Genomic DNA, 23,792 nt, shown 5'->3' with positions numbered 1-23,792 from the left:
AAAGTTAACCTATTTGTGATAAAGCCGCAATTAAACGATGCAAATTTGTAAATTTTGAGTTATGTGATTGTCATTTTTGTTCCAGTTTTATTTGTCCATCGACTGTACATACCTAAAGTACACACATTTTTGACAGACCTTATTTAAACTAGGGAATAGGGGAAGATGACATCCGTGTATAATAATGAAAGCTTAAATCATAACAAAAAAGTTTCTAAAGACATCAAATTTTTTTACTCAAGTCAAACGTACCTACGATTAGTATCTAAATCAAATTTTATACCTATATTGGGTGTTCGCGCTTTCGGGTTTATCTTTGGTGTCTTAAACGTCACATTTAAAATTTTAGGAAGTCAGGCAGTGCACAGGATGACTAGTGCATTATGGTTGTCATATCATTACTACCCCTCAACCGTTTCCAACCACCCTTACTTCAAAATGAAACTCTACATGCTTAAGTACGGATTATGAAAGAGAACATCTCTTTTAGTACATCTGTGTGCAAGAAGTATTTGAGGAAAGTATTTGAGATATTTCAGTTTGAAGTTTAAAAAATGGAATATTTTTATAGATTTTGAAAAATTAATCTGGCCTAGTTTAAAAAATGCAGTATTTTCACTATGAAAAATTCTACTGTATAATTTTCAGCTAATTAAATTATAACCATGATGAGAGAAATTTATAACCGTCAATACACAAAACAATAATCAATTGCTTCTTTCCTTTGATGTTTTTAGTCTTGTCTTTCATGTTCTTTCATGATGAAATATTAATCAACCATCGTAGTGATTATTATAAAAGAAACAAAGTAGTCATACGTAAGAGTCTTTCGAAATTGTAATTAGTTTCAGGGTGATCCCTGCAAGAACAAACCTCAAAAACGATAACATCACTGTAAGTCGATATTTTAAATAGTTCTGAAAAACATTTCGCGGACACCGGATATAACTCGACGTTAACTCCTTTCGCATCTCTAAAGTTAACTTTAACAACTAAAACCAAAAGAATTTTATCGTGGATTCGTGTTACGATCATGTTAGCAACACTTGTCTAACCTTTGCCCATAAATAATGAGGGTTCAGAAGCTTCCATAGAAAAATGTGCTACAGCATCGAATGTTTGTAAACGGAAGAACGTCATTAATACCACTTGGTCAAGATTAGTCCATATTTCTGGAAACATAATGATTGTTTATGACGCTGACTAGAGATGTAATGCAAGTGGGGCATTGTTCTTCTTTAATTACCCAATATACAATAGGTCGATGAGTTTAAGAGATATTCTAATAAGAGGCGGGATGTAACATCCTCTTCAACTCACAGACAAGGTTATGTTAATAAATAATATCTCCACCGTTAATAAATTTTATTACTAAGGGTAATAACAAGTTTGTACAAAAATTACTACAATTTAAGTGATGAAAGCTGATGTGCCTGCACCTTTGCCTATCTTACAAGACCTAATTAAGACAAATGATAATTCTAAACAACAATTGCGACACCTACATTAATAAATATTATGCTGGAAAAAATAATGGCAGTTGGTATCGACCTCAACTTTAAAATCTGATAAGTTCACACGTTTGTTTGTTTAATTACGGCTGCTTTGTTCAAGCTAAATGCTATGGGATAAGAAACATTAAGATCGAAGGTGAGGGTAATTTTGGCAACAACTTCTTAAACATTTTCATGAATCGTACAGATTTATGGTCTATGGGAACAAACTGGTGTTTTCCCAACTCCGGAATGCATAAATAAGTGATAATAAATTAAATTAATGACCACGTTTATAACGCTATTAATTACTGTAATAAAAATAGCGGTGAGAGTAAGTACAGGACGGTTGAAAACTTTTATTTGTCAATGTTGGGTCACTGTTTCGTTTACAATAAATAGCGCTATTAAAAAACAAGTTCTTGAATGGACGTTGTAACATTTCTTTGACTAGTGTCTAATGATGTCGAAATAATGATCTGAATTTTCGGCCATGGAAGTTACGGTGTCTGGCCGCAATATTCCCCGATTTTCTCCGAAACACAATCGAATACGTCATAAGCAATATCGCAAGTTTTGCCATGTTCTGAAACAAAAACCAAAGCAACAAATTAGCGAACAGGTAAAAATAATGGGCGATAATAATTAACAATTGAGTAATTGAGGTCACTATTATACGATAAAAATTGTGCAACACAATCTGCATAACCCTGGGAGAATCAGCGTGTCGCTGAGAATTTATTGACGGTTTGACACTAAGTACCTCCAATTACGCTATCACAATTAAAGGTAATTCTTAATGGATTGTCAACATAAATAATTCAGTTGTTAACTGAGTCTGCACACACCTTCCAGCGACTGTGGTTTTGTGACATGCTTCTTCTGTGCTTTTACCAAACAAACGTTGACAGCTTGGAGTGTGGCAATGATGTAGTCCTTCTGGTCCACTCCTTCGGAGTATAGACCCACTAGACCTTCGACGGTGGGGAACCCTTTTTCGTTGACCTGTAACGACGATAGCCATCAGGCGTAATTACCCTCCAATTTGTACGTGTTAGGAAATCGTATGGATTGCAACTAAACCACAATTTGTAAACATTAACGAAACCTTCGTTAATCGCTACAAAACTACCCACTGTGACTTCATAAAAGTTCATTGGTGTTGTAGTTGCGAAACTGAATCGTCGCCATTTACTAAAAGCTATTTTCGATAGAACTTTTTGTGACTTACCGCATTCATCTTGCGATAGACGCATTGGAGGAGGCACTAGAACACAAATAAAAATTAAAATTCAACAAAGCATGATCTGATGTAACAGTATTAGGTACATGAATTAACCGGTAAACTTTTATTCGGAAGCTTTCCTGTTCCGCTCGACAAATTAAATTTACAATTATCGTTAAATATAAATTTAACTGTGTCTATTGTTGATCTACAATTACCTACACAGTTACATAAGTTGCAGCAAACTTCTCTTGTCAGCTTCATACATTTTATGATAACCAGTTTAGAAAGTTGACCGTAAAATTGGTACAGTGTATGTCGACATTTTACTTTTAAAGTGCATCCGACTTAATTTATTGTTACGATAAAAATAATTGAGGAAATCGGACATAACTGTTTTGGCACTTACCCCAGCGATGCGTTTCTCATCATCTGAAAAAGTTTCACGTTTGGCTCTACTTTTGGCATGATCGTTCACACTAAGCGCTTCCAAAGCCTCTGAAACAAAAATTTGTGAGTGTAAATAGGTTTAAATGAAATGGCAAATTAAATTTAACTTGTACAGTTCTAATGATAGAAAGTGAATTATTATCAGAACTACCTTGTTTGAAAAAATTTAATCTTAACTTTCAGTTTGAAACGCTTTCAAAGTGGTTGTTAACTGAATAATAAATTAAATAAACAACAACAATTTATTTTCCAAAATACATGGACTCTGGTTTACTAGCATTTGTATAGCACTGCAAAGAGAAAGATTTTTTTGTAAGGATGTGGACACAAAATTATAATGTTTATTTTGGCTGGATTTGAGTGAAAGCGTCTTTTTCAAGACTGAGAGTAGAAGTCAGTTTCTAAGATACAAAACTCTTGAGAGAAGTAACAAATTATTCCCTATGTAAATTATGTTTCAAAAAATTGTCTTCTGCAGGACAGTCTTTGACTTCCATCTTTTACCACAAACAAACTTGTCTACATAAATTTTCACGGTTGTCAAGGATTTTTTTAAATTTATCGGATTACTAATAACTTTAAAATTAAGAAATGTTTATCAAAATGAAGTTAGTTGTTACTTATCAATTTACATTTATCAGGTTTGAATTTTATGTTTAAATTGACGTTGAATAAAGAAGTTACGTGTTATATTTGCAATGTTCATTTGGTCGTAGCAAAAGTGTAGTATGCAAGCTTCTCTAGACACTCGTTTATTAAACACTCGCCCGCTACACTCCGCTCGTGCCTAATAAAACTCGTGTGTAAAGTGCCGTTTAGAAATGTTGTTGTATAATATACTTTATGATCCATGATTTGAACATTTTTTTCAATTTTAATTTTGGGAAATTTACTTTAAAACTACTCTCTATAGTCATATGTGAAAATTGTTGATAATTTTACATATTTTAATTGTTGCATTTAAAATATCTATGTGCTATTTTAAATTAGAGTTAAAACATTAAAAAGACATCAAAGAGTTAACTTGCAACTGTATGAAGAAATGCAACTGACCTGATTCAAATTGAACAATACTACTTGACAAAAAAAAAACTTGAAATGATGACATATTCTGAAACACGGTTGCAAGAGTAATCAAATAGATCTGGTTTTTTCATCATCATCACATGGTACATACATTTAACAATAAAAAGATTATTAACATGAAGAAGTGAGAATGAAACTGCAATAATTAAAAAAACTCAGGTTATTGCCATTCACCGACCTAGACTTCGTCTAATTTTGAGCGAAATTATTTTCTAAATTTCTAAACAAGTAAACATTTAGTCATCTGAATGTAAATGAGATATTTTTTTAATTGGCTATTTATTTTTCAATGTCTTCGGTGTGTTTACAACTGTAAAACATTATTATTGCTTAAACTTGACTTTGATCATTAGTGACGTTTTTTACATATATGACAGAAGAGTTTTATCCTAACTTAACCACTATACAATTTTCTTTATTTTGGGTAATAATTACTGTCACAAAATAACATTGTTTACAAAACTTATAGCGGATTTGACGTCAATCGTTTTTGTGTGAAATACAGAAGATAATGAATCTGTTACAATATTTTTGGCGCATTTGCATGATAAGCAGACGATTTTTTAAAAAGTTCACGTATGTACTTCATACCCTTGAATTCGCTTAAACTATTGAGTCGATTAATTAAAATAAAATAGAAAACAAATATTTCTAATTATTTTTGATTGGTCGTAATGATGACATAAAACGAAAGAAAAAAATGCACGAAACGAACAAATCCAGTTAGACAAGTTGAATTTAAAACTAGGAAAATAAGACGACCATTTTTTACTCAAGTGACACCAAGATAAAAATTATTTCTGCGTTAGATGTATAATTGAATTTAATTTATTCATATCGTAAGTGAATGGCATTTTTCATGGACATTTAGATGTTTTAATTAGTATTCAACTTTTCAATAAGAAAAATATTTACAGTCTACACAGATATATTAAAGTTTCAAAGTTTCTAAAAGAAAATATTTCCATCTTTTCCAGACTTAAAAAAAAATTAATTATGAAAAATACATATGTGGTTTTATATTGTTTTAATTTATTTAGAATATGCCATGTTGAAATTTTTTACTTTGTAAATTTATTCAAAATAACAGAATAATTATATTTGGCTCGTTCCAACATTCACACGTTTTTTGGATGAATACGTCAAAAGCAAAATAGTTTGCTAAAATCCTAGTTAGGAATGAAAATTATTTCTATGTACGTATTTCTTGTGCAAATCATTCTCCTGAAAATTATAAATGTAAATTTCTCACCTGACAAAATAGCTAGCTTGATTTCGTCTTGGCACTGATTGATAACATCTTCAATTTTCTTTGGTGCTGTTGGCGGTATATCACATTTGTTGTTTCCCGCCTGCATTGAAAACAAACTGAAATTATACAGAGGTGTACGTTTTAGATTTTACCTTCGATTCAGCGGCGATGGTAATGACGATGAGAGATGAAATCAAAATGCAAATTTGTCTGGCGCACATTTTGCCACTGAACAACCGCACTGGAATAGTGAACGAAATAAAATGATTCACCGCGGCAACTATTGTTGATGAATTTGTAAAAGTTGCTCGTTATAGTTGCCCAACAGCACTAATATTGCAATTATGTGTAAGAAGTATTTAGCTACAAGAGGTTCGCATATATGTGTTTAAGAAATCATTCGAACTTGTTTAATCGGGGATAGTGTAAACGTCTGGGAACAACATACGGCCAATAAAAATCGATGGCTTTAGTGTTGATGAAATCGGCGCAAATATATGTCTTACAGAAGTTTACTATAAGGTTTATAAATATCCAGCTGCAATACACTTTCACTATGTTAAATAACTGATATCAATGGGCTGACCTGGATGAAGCACCACAGAAGATAAATCGTTTTAGATTCACTTATGGTCATTTTTTAAGACACGTATTTTTAGTTTTTTGTCTTCTTATTTGACCCACCTTTACCTGAAGATTGTAATTACCTGTTATGAAAAAGCAATTTGTTAATGATGGTCGACTGACAGAAAGAGAAATTTTCTTGCATACGTCTGCTTATAACAATAAACGGTTGTGATGCAATATTAGTAAATCAGTTGCAGTCATTGAGTTCCATCCTGGCAGCTTCAATATCAGGAATTACGAACCAACATGGGTTTATTAAGTGCTGAACATATGCCATGTTGCGTATGACTGCACTGTGAAAATTAAAAAAAAAATTTTTTGTTGTTAAATTCAGTAAACATTTTAATTAAAACTTGCAGCAGTAAATTTCACTAATTATTTTTAAACAAAATATACTGGAAAAATTATTTAATTAGAAAACAATTTATTATATAATAATAGACAATTAAAGAACCTCTTGCGTATTTGTGTTTAGTCAACTATTCACTCCATTAGACAATTACATTATTTTATTAGTCTTACCAATATGAGTGAAGTATTATGTCATTGATTATTATCATAAACAATGTAATTTTTAAATTTAATGCGTTACAGAGGATGAATTAGAAATGTTTTATTATCTCTTTCTTAATGCGTATCAAAGTGTAGTACAGATATGTATAATATCTTAGTTATGTAATGCAGAAATTTGTAAATTTCTTCGCTTCCTTTTCCTTGAAACAATTTAAATATTAAATCAGACGAGGTAAATACTAATTTAGTCGTTTTCATTTTGTTGAATAATAAGTTAACACAATGAAAGTCAACATTTTGTTATATTATTTTATTCAATTTTGAGGAGAGAAATTATTACAACCATAACATTTTTTTCATCCGTATTGTGTTCACAAAATCAGCGGAGGGGCTCATAATGACGGATTCTTTATAATAAGCTGAACGAAAATCTTAATAATAAAACTATGCCCAGACTCCAATGCTTTATAACCTGGACGCGCAGGCTTCGGTTTCGCAAACTAAAATCCCTTCCCTTGTTTGAGCATAATGGTTTATTAAATTTATGGGTGCCGTACAGAATTTATTAATAATATATGTCAGCTGGTTGTCACAATGAATTGTGTTTGTATGGGTTCAAAACATAACACGCAATTTTTAAAACTCTAATTTTGAACATTTAGGTACTCCTCCTAATCAAAACTCTTTTTAAGTTAAGATCAGAATGTCATCATTTATAAACGTAATAAATCGCTATTCTTGCACAAGAGGAGTGTTTTGCGAAACTTAAGCGAAGGAACAAAAATGTCCGCGTTTCTTACACAATTTAGCAGTCTTGGAAAGCATTTCGATTCGGATGTCTTCTATCTGGAAACCGAATCGCATATTTTTAGACAGCAGCTTCAGAATTACGTTCAGTAATTCGTAAATTATTATTAGATGTCAACATTCTTCTGAAGTGTAATTTGTTACGTTTTGAACCTGAATTTTTTATCTAAGGGTTGGCTTCTCCCTCCCACTGTTCATTTCTTGTTAGAAATTTATTGTGTTCACCATTTTATTGTCTTTTATTGTTTGAGCAGCGGTTTTGGAGATTTCGCATAACTGAACCTATATAAAATAATAATTGGCAAAAAAGTGAAAGTGATTTACATATTTTGTTTCCGGCGCCATTTAATAAAACACTATCCTCACACAAGGGAACTTTTTTTTCTTACAACCAAGCAAATAGAATAAACGAAAAGAGAGTGGGAAATATGCATTAAAAATCGTTAAAATATGCACGTATGTTCCCATTTACACATATAAATGTTAAAAAAACAAATTTTATTTTATAGTTAACGTGGAAATATAAATGAAAATATGGTATGTAAATATAATATGTACATACAATATTTATTTATCAATACATAGATAACCTTAATATATAAAGTTTCTCTCAACAGTTGGTTTTCTATTATTTAGCTGGGACGTTCTTGAAGAAAAATTATTTGTATTCTTTGATATGATTTATGAATCTGTTATATGTGTACTTCGGTTCTAATTTATTAGTCATAAATCCATCAATTTACTATGGATGTCGACTGGGAAGTGAATTTACTTTTTATATTAAGGAATGGTCTTAAAGTTTTTGCAATCCTTTAAAAAGTAATCAGAAGATTTAATAAAAAATAAAATTAATAACCACAAACTTTATCTTATTTTCAGTTGGAAAGTTTAAGTTCTTCAGATTTGTCTTCGTTTCGTGTTGGTGCACATTCTATACAAGTACCACTACCAACAATTAAATAAAAAAATTGTATCTAATCGATATTATTACTGACAAATTCCTCATTAATTTCTTTTGCAGATTTATTAATTAATTTTAAAGATATACAATTTTTTTTCATTTGGACATCATCTTTTTTGAGTTCTAGCTGCTGCAAACAGATTGAATATTCCGCCATTCATATTGAAGCCACGTGGGGAGGTAAGTGTACGTCTTCATCTCGAAATCGTAGCCCTATACTAAACATTTTTAACATAATATGAATTTTTTTTTTCTTCATATAAAATAGTTTTGGCGAAATAACTGGGCTATTAACTAACCCAATTAAGAAAGGAGACTATTTTTGAGAGAATACCTTAAGTAACAATTATTGCTTCAACAGATGCTTCAGTATTTGAGGAATATTTTATATTTGCATTAACATTTCTAAAGTGTTTTTTTTAACTATTTTGCAATGTCTACGTAATACTTACATTTACCCAATATAGTAAGTACGAATGTAAAGTAGGGAATAATATTCCTTAAACTTATGTAATTAATTTTGTTTTAATCGACCGATTAAAAAAATTATTTAATTGTTGGATAGAAGATAAAAAGACCTTTCAAAAATATAACATTTGATCCCTGTTACCATTTAAAATTTGTGTTGTCTCCCTTGAGCCGTTACTAGATATAATATAAAAAAATATATTATATAAATAAATAATGCTTCAGCAATACATTTAAAAGAGTTGTGATCATTCGGGTAACTGTATGTTAACGAAGGTACTGTAATTAAATCATTAGTGCTATCAAGGAATATTTAATTCATATAACAAAGTTTAAAGCAATTTTAATTTCTATTCAGAACTGTATTAACGTTATTTTATGATTGTGTTCATTTTGTTGCATTATGTAAGACATTTAAATTTACAAAGTATTGTTACAGTGCCTGATTCAGGCAACCAACAATTCACCAAACTATTACTGCTTGCATTGTTAATACTGATTACTGATTTATAATAATAATTAATGCTCATGTTCGGTAACTTTTACGTTGAACAATTACCATTTATTATCAAAAATATTTATCAAGCGTATGTTGCAAAGATATACATCTAGAATAAACATTTTGACAGCTATATTATTACATGCAGAATAAATTTATCACTGTACGATTTTATCAATAGAAAATGCACTGGATGCGGCGAATTATGTTCGTGCGGAGTGCGGTGTTGGAAGGGCACGCAGTTTTTTCCAGTTATTTGACCCATTTTGTATTTTAAAAATATTCTATTATGTGCGTTGAACTTTGTACCTATAATTATATTTGCAAAAAGTTGATACTTTATAAAAGAAACAGTTTTGAACGATAATTGTTAAGACGAAGTACTAAGTAGGTATAAACAAGGGCACCGTGTTAGTAACCGTCTTTTTGCAAGCGAAGGTGGCTCGAAGGAAATTTGTAGATTATAATTAGTTGGGACGTTGGGAATAAATTAAATTCGAAGTGTTTTGCATGAAAGAAATTCCATTACTCACATTCGTTTTTATTTTACACGAATGTCCGACATATAGTTTTTGCGCTTTCGGGTATGTTAACCTCACACTTTGTCAAGGTTAGGCCGTAATCAAAGTTTAATTGTTTATTTAAAATAATACTGTCGACTGAACAATACAGTTTGCCCAAATGTGTCACCTTTTAATCGTTTAATTTATCTGCCGTTGATATTAAAAGTTGTTTGTGTAATAGAGTAAGTGAATTAAAATCATTTTATTGAGACACTAACTGTTCTAGGTTTTAGTGGAATAATTATAAAACAATGGATTTGTCCAAATTAAAACGTTCAAGACTTATTCATCTTTGTTTTGCCATTACTTTCTTTAGTTCAGGAGTGATTGTAAATCTTATTCAGTGTTTATTTTACCTTACATTAAGGCCCTTCAATCGAAGACTATATAGGAAACTGAACTGGTATTTCTGTTTCACAATATATTCACGTAAGTAGATTTCACATAAGGCATTTTTATTATAAAATTTTTCTTGCAGAATTAGTTTTTCTGGGTGATTGGTGGTCTGGTTCTCGTATTAAATTTTATATTGATCGAAAAGAATTTGATAAATATTATGGCAAAGAACATGCCTATTGTGTAATGAATCACACTTATGAAGTTGACTGGTTAGTGGGTTGGATGATTTGTGATAGAATCCACCTTTTAGGAGTAAGTAAAAAATTGGGCAAAACTAAAGTACTTACATAATTATCAATATTACTATTATTATTAACTTCAGAATTGTAAAGCTTATGCCAAAAAAGTTATTCAATATATCCCTGTTTTGGGATGGGGATGGAAATGTTCTGAATTTGTATTTCTTGAGAGATCATTTAACAAGGACAAGGAAATTATAAATACACAAGTTACCCAGTTGGCAGATCATCCTGACCCTATGTGGGTAAGTAACTTTTCAAGTTTTATATTTGCACTGCACTTGAACTCAAATGATATATAATAAAGGAGATTGTTTATTATGCTTTATCTCCACAAAAATCAAACATCTCCATCTAATTTATTTACTTTGCTGATATGGTAAAAATAAATCAAAAAGCCATTATATGTTTTATCTATTACAATAAAAAAGACTTTCGATTATATGATTCTTAAAATAAATATTGATATTGCTATTGTTGGTTTATGCATATCTAAGTATAACTTTACACAATAAAATGTCAGTGTTTTCTTAGTGTCATTTTATCAGAATTACTATTTTATCATTCTGTTTGCAGTCATATTGTAGTTTGTGAATCATAAACCAAAAGATTTCATCATTATAAGACAATAATTTCAATAAAATTAAGAAAATGAAACAGTACGTTATTAAAAATGCTTTGCAATATTTATAGTTGCAAATTTTAATATCCATTGTAGAGGTGTATTTTAATTGAGTTTAATTCCTAATAGCCAAGAATTGCAATAAGAGCACAACTTTAAGAAACAACAGAAATATTTCAACATAAAATGTTCTAGTCTGGGAGTCTTATGAAACGCGATGTAAAAATTATGTAAATAAACCTTCCTTAACCTGGTATTACATTTACGTCACATTTTTTAAAATCCGGCCATATGTTTCTCACGAGTAAAGTTATCTTACTGGACCTTGGGAACATAGAATTTTGTAGTCTATACCAAAGTATAAACTCTCATAAAAGACTAGCTGTTGAGATGTATTTTTAAGGGTTGAAATCACCCCTTGAAAATTGTGGTTTTTTTTTCGTTTTTCGCTAATATGTTGAAAAATAAAAGAGATAATGAAAAAGTTTGATACTTGTGATGCGCAGATAGAATGAGAAATCCGACTTGCAAGAAAGACGGAAAATCCCCCGACGACTCGCTTACAGTGGATCTCTCCCCACCATTTCCCACAATTTCACTGCGCATCCATTTCTCAAATATCAAGCTATGTTTTGCGACTTGTACAACACTTCGTTTTCTCACATTCTGACAGAAAATCCAAAAAAATATATTTAACAATTAAAAAAAAAAACATTTTTTATAATTACAGCATATTGTTTGTTTTCACGGAATATTTTGTTTGCTTTATAAATTTGTAAGACAAAAGAAAGTAACGTATTGTATGTTTGAGAAATAAACTTGAAAAAATATTTGTATAGAGATAAATATGGTGCCGTAATACCAGCTGTTTTTCGGGAAAAAATATGTTTTTCTATTAAGTTTACGAGTGTATGTACAAACGACTAAAATTTTTGCCATTGAAACTTTCTCACTATCTCTTAGTTTTTGAAGTAAACCCCTTTTTGCTGATGATATGAAATATTCAATAAAATCAATTGAATTAGTGGCTGTCAAATTCTCCAAAAGAATCTGGATTCCATTAATGATTATGAACTTACGTTGTATATTATTAACAAAAGTAAAATCATCTTCATAGTATTTTATTAGAAGCGCCAATTTATCGATACAGCCGACTATTAAAGTCTGGATATGAAGTTTGACTGCAAATTCTTATTCAAGGACAATATTCTAGACTCTAGCTAGACATTGTTTCCGCATCCTTTAAATTTCAGAAATTGTAAGGATTCTCTTACAGTTCCTTAGAAGTTCGTCACATTACCATAATTATTTAATTTGTAGTCAATTTAATTTTCATTAATTAATGTAATGTGTGATATACGCTTTGATACATTTAAACAAATATCTAAATACATTGCGTCAACATTTGGCCACTAACGCAGTAATTATATGTACGTATCTATTGAGTAACTATTGTTAGCAAGTTTTTGCATTGAATGTTGTCATCGAATGTAGAAAAACTTTTGATAGTTGTAAAGGCTTTACTGAAAACATTGAATAATTATTCATATTCCAACGGTAATAACTCGTTTTTTTGGAAGTAGCTTATATTCATATTAGGACGCTCGTTTTGAGGTTTAAATGTTTTTTTGTTAAAGTGCATTGCAATGTCACGACATAAAATAGTCACATTAATCTTTTATTGTTTTGTCGTTTACATCAAATTACTTATTAACTTAAGGTCATTCATTGTGAATTCTCAGATAAACTGTGATATAAGTACTGTGGAGATACATAAGTGCAACTACGTGTAACTAACAAAACATTTTACTTTGATTTTTAATGATTGTTCGTAAAATTTTGTCGACTTAAATATGTAATATCAATGTGTAAATTTCATGAAAATTGGGGTAGTAAAAACAACGGAATTTTGAATTCACGTAGAAATTGTCGCATTGTGTTATTTTATTATTAGAAATTTTTTCTTTAATCCTTATACATTAAAGCAAGTGTAAGGAAGGAAAAACAAGTAGAAAGAGAAACTCAGAGTAGTTCAAACTTCAATACAGATCTAATTTCTCCTTTAATAGATGCGTAATTAAAGTTTTGTTTGAGAAATAAATTTGTTGCAAATAAAAATTAAATGGACATGATTTAGATATAAAAAATTATGTACATATTTTGTGATTAAAGATCATTAATAACACTGTGTCCTCAGAAACCCAATAAATGGTTTTTGTTTCCACTGCGTTATGCCAGTAAGTATGTCATTTTCTTTTTCACAAAGGACGAATTCAATAAAAAAACATTCCTAATCAAAAAAACAAAAAATTGATGCAAGATTTAATGTTTTATGTTTTGGTCTTTACTGCTTGTCTTTCGCTATATTTTCTTCATGACGTTGATAGTTTTGCCATTAACAAGCTCCGTAGAAATTGTTTAATGGGAAGTAGGATGATTTATTTTTTACGGCTTTTTTTTAAGAGAATCACTGTCATCTTTTTACAGTGGAATACAAAGACAAGAGTTTTCATAAAAACAAAATACGATTACTATTATTCGATTATTCAGCTCAAAAAGTGGAACATTTATGTAGGTGCTGGCAACTTTTTAATTGAATCGAAACAATCGAACTGTTACCTATTCCCTCCAATGAAACAAACAGATCTCAGTGTGTTATGCTTATGCTTTTCCGGTGCATTTTTTTTAAATAAAGATATAACGTTTATGAACACTGAATGAAAAGTAAAAAAGAAAAGCGACCCAAATTATGTAAGTTACATTAAATTGCCAGATACCAAGAACGGATGAAAATAAAAAATTACATACATAATATGCGTTACAAATCATGCTAATGACGTTAGTTCTTTAAAAATCCAATACAAGTCGACATCGCACATATTTTTTCGGAATAAGCTAGTTACTACATAAATGGTTATGTGATTATGTATTAATGTTATACCATTTGAACAATAAATTTTCCAGTTGTTACTCTTCCCGGAAGGTACGAGATTCACTCCAACCAAGCACAAAATTTCTCTAGAATTTGCTCGCCAAAATAATTTGCCTGAGCTGAAGCACCATCTTCTTCCACGGACAAAGGGCTTCACGGCTAGCTTACCTTCAATGAGAGGAAAAGTACCAGCATTATATGACATTGAAATTTGTTTTAAAGAAGATGATCCTCATAAAGCTACAATTACAAATCTATTGTTCGGAAAACCGGTAGTCGCTCACATGTACATGAGACGTATTCCATTGGAAGAATTGCCAGAAACTGAACACGAACAAGAAGTCTTTCTTAGAGAAATGTTTGCTAGAAAGGATAAATTGAGAGACAGTTTTATTAAAACTGGAGATTTTTTTGCCACGTCTGGAATTCCTAGATTGGATTCATTTGAAATCGAACGTAGAATCAATTCTGTAATAAACATGGCCATTTGGGTTATTTTAATATGTTGTCCAATGGTATATTATTTAATTAGACTACTGTTTAGTGGAGAATTATTATATTTTTCAATTGGCTTTAGCATCATAGGAGCTTGTAAGTATAATCTAATTTCTTGAGAAATTGTATTGCTTTATTATATTTCCAGTTTACTTGTTGTTAAATAAAACTATTGGAATGTCTGAGATTAAAAAAGGGTCGTCCTACGGTACAAATACTCCAAAGAAGAATGCATAAATAGTGCTTTTACGGTATACTTGTAAATGTTAGACATATACAATGTCTGTGCCAAGCTCGTAGACATTTAAAATGAATTACCACAAAATTAATTTTATAACATTAAACTCAACCAACTTAGCTTTGAACGCAACAGTTTAAAAAAATAATATTTTTGTCAGCTGCATAAATTAAAAACTCGTTTTATTATTTCCAATGTATTTTTTTCACAACTTTCATAACATTGTACACAATAGATGGGACATTAATATATAAGTTGTTAGAATTTTTTATGTATATTTGTTAATGTTACAAATAGCACTTATAAATTTTTTGACTTTTTTTTTACCCTCCAAATTCGTTACGTAATTTAAATTCAAAAGCAAGAAACTTCTGAAATAAATATTACATTATTTTAATAGTAACTTATGAAGGTAAAGTCATTTTACTTAACCTAAGCATAAAGTCTAAAAGATGCATTTGCACCTTGATTTCTATTGTATTTGTGGTAACAAAAAAACCTGGAACTCCAGCTTGTTCTAACACTTGTTGTTGATCTGCAACCTGTTGAGCAAAATACATCATATGTGTGCAGTTTTATTACTCAATCCTACCTTTTGATCAAGCTGAAGCACTAACCCCATATCAAATTGTTTCAACTCATCTTTCTGTTTAATCATAAATTTTCTTAACTCCTCAACCTTCTTTTCAGAATTGTTGCTGTACTGGGTTAGTATTTCATGTTCTTCCACTAAAAATATTTATTTAAACATACTTAGTGCAACAGTCGACAAACTGACATTACTTTTCTTTGTGTTGAGAAATTGCAACCTTTGTTGATACAAATGCTGTTCTGTCACATGCTGAATTTCGAGCAGCCCTTTTACTATTTCAAAAACCGTGTCATTAAGTAAGCAATTAGCTAAGCTTGATAATAATTCATAAGGAAGGCGCATCTGATACTTTCTGTTCAACAAAAATGTTTTCATTTTAAAATTTCAGAAACTAGGTACTCACGGTGGCAAATCTCGCGCCATATTTTGAAGTTGTTCTAATAGAAAATACAATTTTTTCTGTAGAATTTCCGGTGGATCCATTTGATTCAAAAATTAAAATTAAATTTTTGTGTAAAAGTAAAGGTTATATTTACGTGTATCTGTCATCGTCATCTGTCAATGCGTGAATGCGATCATGCTTTTAGGTTATGATTATTGTAAACATTTAGCTACAATAAAAGTGAACGTACTTTATCATTTAATTATTATCAATTTAATGGTTTACAGTGGAACTTTCTGTGTTTTTCCTTATGTCGTAAGTACAGTATATTATCAACTAATGCACACAAATGTGGATCCTTTCAATTCTTGTTTTGACACATTTGTTATTGTAAGTATTAAAACACCTAAAGCAATAATTTTTATATAAAAAAAACCTTTCAGAAATATGTCAGTAGTAAACTCAGAGGAAAACTGTACGTTGCTTAAAGACAGTTTTGCAAATTCAACCGCGGAATTTATTTCATGTGCTATTTATAATTCACGACCTATAACAATGTGTGAAAATTGTGTACAACAATACATTAATATATTGGAAGATTATAATAACATGAAAAAGGTAACAATAGAATAAAAAGAGAACTTCTCTTGAAATAAATATAAAATACCATTTAGATTTTAGATAATGAAACATATTGCATTGATAAATTTATAAATTTAGATCGATTACAAATCATTCAAACATTATATAGTAGCAGTTATAATTTGTGGAATGATGCAAAGTGTTATGGTGAGTTAATTGTTCATCAGATTAAAGTATTTTTTTGGCGTCCATTATTAAATGCACAGTTTTTTTCATTGATTTGCGTTAATAAAATATGTGATTTTTGAATCGCTCCAGAAGCGTTAAAAAAGTGCCGTAGCGGTTCATTTTTTCACGCATTTGCGGCAAAAAAAGTGTCGTAGCGTCATTTTTTTATGAACGTAGATGAATGAAAAACCTGTGCATTTAATAACAGATACCAAAAAAATTTTGTATACAACTTGTTAGTAAAGTGGGTACTTTTTTTTACTCGGCGGATTTGCACACTCGCTTCGCCCGTGCGGCAAATTTTGCTTCTCGTAAAAAAAAGTATTACTTTACTCGCTTGTTACATAAATAACTATTAAATGGACCATTTTAGAATGTTACAAATTTGAAAATGGGACCTTAACACCAAATAAATCAATACAAACAACAACATTTAATAAATACCATGAAAAATACACACATTGCATTAATCAAAGGACTATAAATGATACTACCATCTGCAAGACTTGTATGGAAGATTATTTAAATTTAGATAATTATTACACTAGTATTAGTAATGAAAATGAAAAAATTGGAGTGTGCATGGATATTGTAGATGTGGTAAAAATCAGTATTAATTTAAAGGACATGGCGAGTTAATTTGTTTTAGATGAATACAACCCGATTATTTTGGAGCCTGAAATGTTGTAAATATCGTAAACATGAGGAACATATATTTATAGCTTCAACAGTGACTGTTTTGTTAGTGACTCTTCTGTTCTATGTAATAGTGCAATTTTGTTCTGTGAAAAAGACACCAACAATATTGCAACGTAAGTGAAAATATACATTAATTTGATCGTTTTATATATGTAATTTATTTTTTAGAAAGGAGATTTGCTGAATCTTTGAATCAACCCAATAATGAAATGTGAAAACATTTCAAATATTATGTTATGATGTTATATATTATGTTAAAACTCTTTTTATATTTGTAAAAAATCTATATTTCAAATAAACATGTATACATTAAATATGTAGGTTTATTTCAACACAAACGTAAAACATCTGGAAGATTATATAATAATCACATTATGGACACTTTATCACATAAAACGTTGGGATTTCTATGTTCACAAACTGGACATTCATATTTTGAATCAGCAGTCTGATTTCCCTAAAATTAAATGACATTTTAATCTGAATCACACAAAAAAGTTTGTAAGTGTACTTTTAAACAAACATAGCAAAATATGTGAGCACATCCCATGTGGTATGGTAAAATTGGATTCTCTCCACAGTGTGCACATTTGGAATGCATAGTCATTACACATGAGTTGAGGACAACATAAGTAGGTCTCTTGTGGAATGGATTGTAATACCTGATGGTCCTTTTGATTTTGTGGTAATTGATTAATGGTACAATGTGGATTAATATATCCTTAAAATGTTTCCAATAAAAAAAAAATTAATAATAGAAACTTATCTTACAATAAACCCATTCCAGAGCAATTCCCTAGCTAAATATTTTGATTCAAAAAGTCTTGGGGCATTTTGAGTTGAATATATTTGTTGCAAGCCTAAAAACCTCTCTAAGAGCAATGGTTTTTCACCATTACGTAAAAAAATTGACATATTTATAAAATTTAATAGCACTATAGCCATATGAACCTTGTAAAATAAAATATTAATTCTATGTGAGGGCCTCCACAATTCTAAACGATTTTTAATGTATTCAAAACAATTTCCAAACAGGTACAGAATTTTCTTAAAATCAGACATGTTACTGTATTTGATGGATAAAAGTTGTTGACCAAATGTGCTTTCACTATGATAAACTGAATTCTTCAGTAAAACCATACGCACAATTAAATTCAATTCAGGTTCAAATAAAGCGATGGACCCAGGCTGAAATTTTTTTTTTATTTTCAACCTTAAAAAACGAAATACCTACTGGTAAAAATCGACTTGTGTTTTGAATGATTTGCATGAGGGCTTTATATATTTCATTATCCAGAAATATTGCGTTCATTTGAGTCACTCGTAATAACTTATTATTTTCCATTTTACAGTTTAATGTTATGTATTTATTTTAAAAAACGATTGTAACCTACAATTACTTGTCATTTGACAATTTTGACATTATTTGATGTTGATGTGTCAATGTCAAATATATTTTTCTCATATGTTGGCGTCACTGGTCACTATCGTATATCCAAGAGATTGGTATTACTGTATTATTGGATGGAGACTTGACAGATGACAGATTAAGTGACTTTTGACAGTCTGACCGTAAATAAATTGTGGAAAACAAGAACGTTGAATGTAAACAGTTATCTAATTGTTTTGTTAATACAGTTAAAATTTTGCTGATTGAAAAATAGAATCGTTATACTGGTTAAATAAGTGTTTTCGTGGAGTGATTGATATTATTTCTAAAATATGTCAGCCAAGAACAATGTGTCAGTGGATGCACGCCAAGAATTAGCAGAATTAGTAAAAAGAAAAGCGGAAATTGGTGTAAGCCGTATCAGTTTCGTAATTTTAACATCACATAACAGTTGTTTTTAATTGTTACGTGGTTTTAACATTGATGTCTTGAGAGTCAGAGGCAGATTTTACCAGATGTTCAGTTCATAATAAATGTGCATATTTCAGGAAACTTTGGCCAACTTGGAAAGGCAAATTTATGCCTTTGAAGGTTCATATTTAGAGGATACTCAACTTTATGGGAATATAATTCGCGGCTGGGATCGATATTTATCAAGCAACAAAACTACAAACTCAAAAGCAGATAAAAGAAATAGAAAATTTAAAGAAGCTGAGCGTCTGTTTTCTAAATCATCAATAACATCAATGGCTGTATGTTTAAATGTTCACTTTATTTAAATATATTTATATTTATTAATAATTATTTTACAGGCTGTTAGTGGAATTGTTGATCAAAATCAGGAGAAAAGTAAGAATAGTTATGAAATAAAAAATAATTCTTATGTGTAGTCAATTCAGTTTCTGTAGTATTAAGACTTTTGTAGTATGGTATGAACTTTCTTCTAGGTAGATTTTTCCTTTTTATACATTACCTTTTTATTTTTTTGTATGTCTATTTATGAGAAATATTCTACTTTTTTCCACATTAACAGGTGGATAATGTCAATCATATCTTAAAATTAGATTTTATTAAAATTTATTTAAATGAAAAAACTAAATAAGAAGTTGAAAATGATAAGAATATTTTATTTTAAAAAATCTTGAGTGTATTTAATCTATAAAATATTTAATGTGAGGTTAAATACTTCGTATATTATCACTATTTTGATCATGTACTATTTTATTAATGATCTGTTCCAAAATCTTTTTATTTATTCTGAGCTGTTTTATTTAATTGCATGTTACATACTGATACATACATTGAAATACAAATTTAATATGTACCTATATCAAACATTATTGAATTATTTTAATTAGATCTAATTGAAATCTATGATTGCTATTACACTGTTGTAAACATTTTTATTTGCAAACTGTGGAGGAGAGTCACCAAATCTAATGATTTGGCTTACATTTAGTGATAATGGGTTGAATGAATTAGTATTTTCCTGTAATAACTAAGTACACAGTTTTTTTTCTTCTTTCTTTAAACAATTGTGCCTGAGTAACAATTAACCATTAAATAATTTAAGTACTCCAATAAACCAGAAAAAATTGCCATATCAACAGTCAAATGAATAATAAAATAATTTATTTATTTAAAATAAACCAATATACCGGCTGTTATGGAAATCCACCTAATAAATTTAACAGGATTCGTTAAAATAAACATTTTTTTATGTATCATTTTTCTGCAAATTCTTCAAAGCAGAGTTAAAATTAAATCTAATTTAAACCCTAAAATGCATAGCATGTGTTTACTTGATTTAAATACATGAATGAAAAACAGTAAAAACTGTTAGTATTAGAACAGCGGTCGTTCTCCAAAAAACCTGTAAACTTTTTATCACACAAAAACATTTTCACTCACTCTCGTTTCAATTGATGTAATCATTTGACACTCCGCTCGTGGAATAATTTCCAAAAAAGCATTATGTAACAATAGTTTATTTCAAAGAGTTCTATTGGTAATTAAATTTATTACGTGGACTTCCATAACACCCGGTATAAGCAAATCAATGACGTATGTCTAATTTAATGTACTATCGGTGGACATTAAAAGCTGGGACATCCAAAATTTGCTCATTGTGTCTCAGACTTTTGAATTGTCACTCAAAATTAAAATTGTCATTAAAGAACTGAACTTTAACTTGATGTTTTTGACAATATGTCATTAGTATGTCATAATTTTCATAACCTTATTTGTAAAAAGCCAGATTTACAAAATGTATATTTTTGAATTTTGACTTTATACAAATTTGATGTTTGTCCCAGTTTTTTATGTCCACCGATAGTACATCTGAATTCAGAAAAAACGGGAAATCAAATTTTTCCTAATGTAAATTTGGTTTTTTAACGTCCGTCAAAAAAAAGGGCAAGTTTTTTCATTCGTTTGCGTTCATAAAATATGTGATTTTTGAATCGACCAAGAAGCGTTAAAAAAAGTGCCATGGCGGTTCATTTTTGCACGCATTTTGCGTTAAGAAAAAGTACCGTAGCGTGTCATTTTTTAACGCAATTATAAAATTTTTCATTCATAATTATGTAGTAGTTTTTTTAACGAGTTCGTATGTAAATTGGGATTTTTTTTGGCATGAGTGGGCCAATTTAAAACGCGAGTAAAACGAGCGTTTTAAAGGTCCACGGATGAAAATTTTCAAATTTTGAGAGTCGAAAAAATTGTTATCTAAACTTACGGGCGCCAAAAAAATTTTGTATGCAACTCGTTAGTAAAGTATCTTTTTTTTACTCGGCGGATTGCGCACTCGCTTTGCTCGTGCGGCAAATTTTCCTTCTCGTAAAAAAAAATATTACTTTACGCACTTGTTGCATAAATAACTATTTAAATATTTGTCTACTTGACAGTACCTATCAAATAATTTTTTTAAATGTCATTGAATTATTTATTTATAAACTGACATACCATCAACCTATTTCTAAAAGCCATTTTCAAACCATGACAAAAGTGAAAAAAAAAACTGTCATTTTTGGCTGTACGTCTAAATTTAATTGTTATTATTATTGTAAACAAAACAATGTTATTTACCTTGTCATTTTATGAGATATACCTATTTAAGATTAAAATTAATTTATATTGGCTCTTTATGATAATTACGCAAGAATACATGAGATTTGGTAGCTCTTACTCTTGGTTTGAAGTACATATTTCGAGATGTTATAAAGCACAAATAATAATTCTTCTCAATTTTTCCCAATCTTTTGTATTATCTGTTAAATTTATGTTCTGTAGTTTTTCTGTACATATCCTGAAAATTGTATCCTGCCTTCCGTATCCTGTTCTGCTTTCAACAATGTTGCAAATCATTACCAACTAAGATAATGTGATAATTATAGCGAATACCGTACTAAAATCAACTGTAGCAGTAGACAATTTGTTGCTTAAAAAACACTTTTATAGAAGACGTGATGTCTTTTGGCTATGACTAAATCACAATTACGGCCACACCTTGATTGAGTCTTGCGTTTGAATTGTTTACCTTTGTTAGGAACACTTTCGTTTTGTTCCTATTAATTGGCTTTTTGTTATTACATATACAAATCGTTGTGATGATTGTGTCCGTCGTTAAAGACCTTCTCAATGAATGTAATGTAACTTTATAGTCGTTATTATTTGTATTAAGGAGCCGGTGTATTATTTTGTGGTAGTTAGTTTTAGTCGTAGTTCATTTAATTTTGCGATACATTCAAATACCTCAACAGAAAAATTTGGAGTGTCTCGTTTGAATCAAATCTTTACATGCATTGCATAGAACCGACATTTTCATGTTCATCATACAAATTTTTTCAGCCGAATGAATTAATATCCTATTTGACAAAAACGTCTAGTTTTTCTGTACAGGTATTACAGTCAAATAGTAGTTGTTTCAAGTAATTACAGTATTATTTTTAACTCGTAGTGGAACCACACAGCGATACGGAATCTCAAACGAACGAGGACTCGAGCGATACCAACCTAGGTCCAAATTCAAATCATATAGATTCAGGAATAAAAAATGCCGGAAAGCATTCGACAAATTCATTGAACGGAGTCCAGAATGGTCTTGACCACCGTAATAGTCCTAATAGAGATATTTCTGCGAAACAGAAAAGCTTTAGTGCGAGTGCTAAGAAAACCAACAACAAGAAAGCTAGACATAGATGACTTTTTGTGAGCAGCGTTTCGTATTCGACTTCCTTGTTTGTGTTGTCATGTGTGATTTTTAAAAAGTTATATTTTATAAATTCGACACAATTTACTAATTTGTGTTTCTAACTTTCGAGTGAATTAAATAAATCAAAAGTACCTGCATTTTAAAATTTTCAATAATAAATGTAATTTTTTATTATGTGATTGTTCATGCTAATAAATATAATAGTTTAAGTAAACAAATGGGTGTTTTTAATATTTTTCGCATTCCAAGCAAATACAACGTATTTCAGTATAATAAGTACATTAATTTTAATTGGTAATAGAACTTGTCAATAGAAACAATATACATATTTAGATATATTTTTTCCTGAACCTTGAAGTTATCCAATTAAAATTATTGAAAGATTTGGTACAAATTTCGTCATCCGCGTATAGGGATTATTTGTTTTGCCGATGCTGATAAGCGAAGAACAAAAAGCAAATGCAATAAAACTTCCACTTGTTTTTTGCTAACTTGTACACAGCGGCTAGCTGCTGCGCCCGTTACTGTGATCTATAATGATAAGGGTGGAAAAAAAAAAGATAATCACATGGTAGATATTAAATCAAAACAATTTTAATAATAAATATTTTAAGCTGACTGTAATGAATCGTCCATACCTAAGATTATGACAAAATGTCTCCTAAAATTAGTGTATTAATCCGTAAAAATTCTCGTGAAGTAATCAGAGTAAACACTAATTATTATTACACGAAGTGTTTAAAGTGACCGCCGTTATTGTCAATACAATAATGAAGGCGCCAACGAAATTGTTCTTCCACTCTTTCCAGCATACTGCTTGTGAATTATTGTAGCAGT

The 23,792-nt window shown here is 29.9% G+C and overlaps 5 protein-coding genes across 11 annotated transcripts; 3 read left to right on the top strand and 2 right to left on the bottom strand.

Moving 5' to 3' along the window:
• Positions 1 to 1,350: 1,350 nt before the first annotated feature.
• Obp73a (Odorant-binding protein 73a) lies at positions 1,351 to 6,290 on the bottom strand. 2 transcript variants are annotated; one of them, XM_069048868.1, is made up of 6 exons: positions 6,214 to 6,290; positions 5,507 to 5,622; positions 3,128 to 3,216; positions 2,725 to 2,760; positions 2,342 to 2,498; positions 1,351 to 2,079 (listed from the first exon to the last, which is right to left on the bottom strand). In XM_069048868.1, the coding sequence occupies exons 1-6, from the start codon at positions 6,273 to 6,275 to the stop codon at positions 1,994 to 1,996; spliced, it is 546 nt and encodes a 181-aa protein (XP_068904969.1). In that variant the 5' UTR covers positions 6,276 to 6,290; the 3' UTR covers positions 1,351 to 1,993. The 2 variants fall into 2 exon arrangements, with proteins under 2 accessions (XP_068904969.1, XP_068904970.1); XM_069048869.1 differs by lacking the exon at positions 6,214 to 6,290 and adding an exon at positions 5,659 to 5,915 and having other exon boundaries at positions 5,507 to 5,606.
• A 3,257-nt stretch (positions 6,291 to 9,547) lies between these two features.
• On the top strand, positions 9,548 to 15,181 carry LOC138131677 (1-acyl-sn-glycerol-3-phosphate acyltransferase delta-like). 5 transcript variants are annotated; one of them, XM_069048842.1, is made up of 6 exons: positions 9,548 to 9,761; positions 10,171 to 10,373; positions 10,423 to 10,595; positions 10,666 to 10,827; positions 14,169 to 14,727; positions 14,780 to 15,181. In XM_069048842.1, the coding sequence occupies exons 2-6, from the start codon at positions 10,196 to 10,198 to the stop codon at positions 14,866 to 14,868; spliced, it is 1,161 nt and encodes a 386-aa protein (XP_068904943.1). In that variant the 5' UTR covers positions 9,548 to 9,761; positions 10,171 to 10,195; the 3' UTR covers positions 14,869 to 15,181. The 5 variants fall into 5 exon arrangements, with proteins under 5 accessions (XP_068904943.1, XP_068904944.1, XP_068904941.1 ...); XM_069048843.1 differs by lacking the exon at positions 9,548 to 9,761 and adding an exon at positions 9,773 to 9,965; XM_069048840.1 differs by lacking the exon at positions 9,548 to 9,761 and adding an exon at positions 9,773 to 10,118.
• On the bottom strand, positions 15,050 to 18,801 carry LOC138131699 (peroxisome biogenesis factor 2-like). Its single transcript, XM_069048877.1, has 8 exons — positions 18,587 to 18,801; positions 18,124 to 18,540; positions 17,864 to 18,073; positions 15,865 to 15,920; positions 15,653 to 15,813; positions 15,462 to 15,598; positions 15,302 to 15,411; positions 15,050 to 15,240 (listed from the first exon to the last, which is right to left on the bottom strand). The coding sequence occupies exons 1-8, from the start codon at positions 18,695 to 18,697 to the stop codon at positions 15,138 to 15,140; spliced, it is 1,305 nt and encodes a 434-aa protein (XP_068904978.1). The 5' UTR covers positions 18,698 to 18,801; the 3' UTR covers positions 15,050 to 15,137.
• LOC138131691 (osteopetrosis-associated transmembrane protein 1) lies at positions 15,853 to 17,666 on the top strand. Of its 2 annotated transcripts, none has more exons than XM_069048862.1 (6): positions 15,853 to 16,233; positions 16,287 to 16,461; positions 16,518 to 16,632; positions 17,027 to 17,250; positions 17,303 to 17,465; positions 17,521 to 17,666. In XM_069048862.1, the coding sequence occupies exons 1-6, from the start codon at positions 16,193 to 16,195 to the stop codon at positions 17,565 to 17,567; spliced, it is 765 nt and encodes a 254-aa protein (XP_068904963.1). In that variant the 5' UTR covers positions 15,853 to 16,192; the 3' UTR covers positions 17,568 to 17,666. The 2 variants fall into 2 exon arrangements, with proteins under 2 accessions (XP_068904963.1, XP_068904962.1); XM_069048861.1 differs by having other exon boundaries at positions 15,856 to 16,233; positions 17,027 to 17,253.
• Positions 18,802 to 18,817: 16 nt separating the features above from the next.
• Eaf6 (chromatin modification-related protein EAF6/MEAF6) lies at positions 18,818 to 23,173 on the top strand. Its single transcript, XM_069048867.1, has 4 exons — positions 18,818 to 19,152; positions 19,291 to 19,494; positions 19,555 to 19,591; positions 22,701 to 23,173. The coding sequence occupies exons 1-4, from the start codon at positions 19,075 to 19,077 to the stop codon at positions 22,943 to 22,945; spliced, it is 564 nt and encodes a 187-aa protein (XP_068904968.1). The 5' UTR covers positions 18,818 to 19,074; the 3' UTR covers positions 22,946 to 23,173.
• The last annotated feature ends 619 nt before the right edge of the window (positions 23,174 to 23,792 follow it).

This window comes from Tenebrio molitor, chromosome 5 (assembly GCF_963966145.1).
Source record: "Tenebrio molitor chromosome 5, icTenMoli1.1, whole genome shotgun sequence".
NCBI classification, from domain to species: domain Eukaryota; kingdom Metazoa; phylum Arthropoda; class Insecta; order Coleoptera; family Tenebrionidae; genus Tenebrio; species Tenebrio molitor.
Note: the sequence above shows the minus strand (reverse complement) of the source record. Positions and strands in the feature narration are given on the sequence as shown.

Excerpts from the sequence above, each read along its gene's own strand:
- Eaf6 (XM_069048867.1), top strand. The coding sequence starts at position 19,075 with ATGTCAGCCAAGAACAATGTGTCAGTGGATGCACGCCAAGAATTAGCA. Across the intron at positions 19,495-19,554 it reads CATCAATAACATCAATGGCT|GCTGTTAGTGGAATTGTTGA; the intron begins GTATGTTTAAAT and ends ATTATTTTACAG. Across the intron at positions 19,592-22,700 it reads TGATCAAAATCAGGAGAAAA|TGGAACCACACAGCGATACG; the intron begins GTAAGAATAGTT and ends TTTAACTCGTAG.
- LOC138131677 (XM_069048842.1), top strand. The coding sequence starts at position 10,196 with ATGGATTTGTCCAAATTAAAACGTTCAAGACTTATTCATCTTTGTTTT. Across the intron at positions 10,596-10,665 it reads ATAGAATCCACCTTTTAGGA|AATTGTAAAGCTTATGCCAA; the intron begins GTAAGTAAAAAA and ends TATTAACTTCAG. Across the intron at positions 10,828-14,168 it reads ATCATCCTGACCCTATGTGG|TTGTTACTCTTCCCGGAAGG; the intron begins GTAAGTAACTTT and ends TAAATTTTCCAG.
- Obp73a (XM_069048868.1), bottom strand. The coding sequence starts at position 6,275 with ATGCAAGAAAATTTCTCTTTCTGTCAGTCGACCATCATTAACAAATTG. Across the intron at positions 5,623-6,213 it reads AAATTGCTTTTTCATAACAG|TTTGTTTTCAATGCAGGCGG; the intron begins GTAATTACAATC and ends GTATAATTTCAG. Across the intron at positions 2,499-2,724 it reads TCTATCGCAAGATGAATGCG|GTCAACGAAAAAGGGTTCCC; the intron begins GTAAGTCACAAA and ends TCGTCGTTACAG.
- LOC138131699 (XM_069048877.1), bottom strand. The coding sequence starts at position 18,697 with ATGGAAAATAATAAGTTATTACGAGTGACTCAAATGAACGCAATATTT. Across the intron at positions 18,541-18,586 it reads ACACAAGTCGATTTTTACCA|CCTGGGTCCATCGCTTTATT; the intron begins GTAGGTATTTCG and ends AAAAAATTTCAG. Across the intron at positions 15,241-15,301 it reads CTTTTAGACTTTATGCTTAG|AAGTTTCTTGCTTTTGAATT; the intron begins GTTAAGTAAAAT and ends TATTTATTTCAG.
- LOC138131691 (XM_069048861.1), top strand. The coding sequence starts at position 16,193 with ATGTGGATCCTTTCAATTCTTGTTTTGACACATTTGTTATT. Across the intron at positions 16,633-17,026 it reads GAATGATGCAAAGTGTTATG|AATGTTACAAATTTGAAAAT; the intron begins GTGAGTTAATTG and ends GGACCATTTTAG. Across the intron at positions 17,466-17,520 it reads GACACCAACAATATTGCAAC|AAAGGAGATTTGCTGAATCT; the intron begins GTAAGTGAAAAT and ends TTTATTTTTTAG.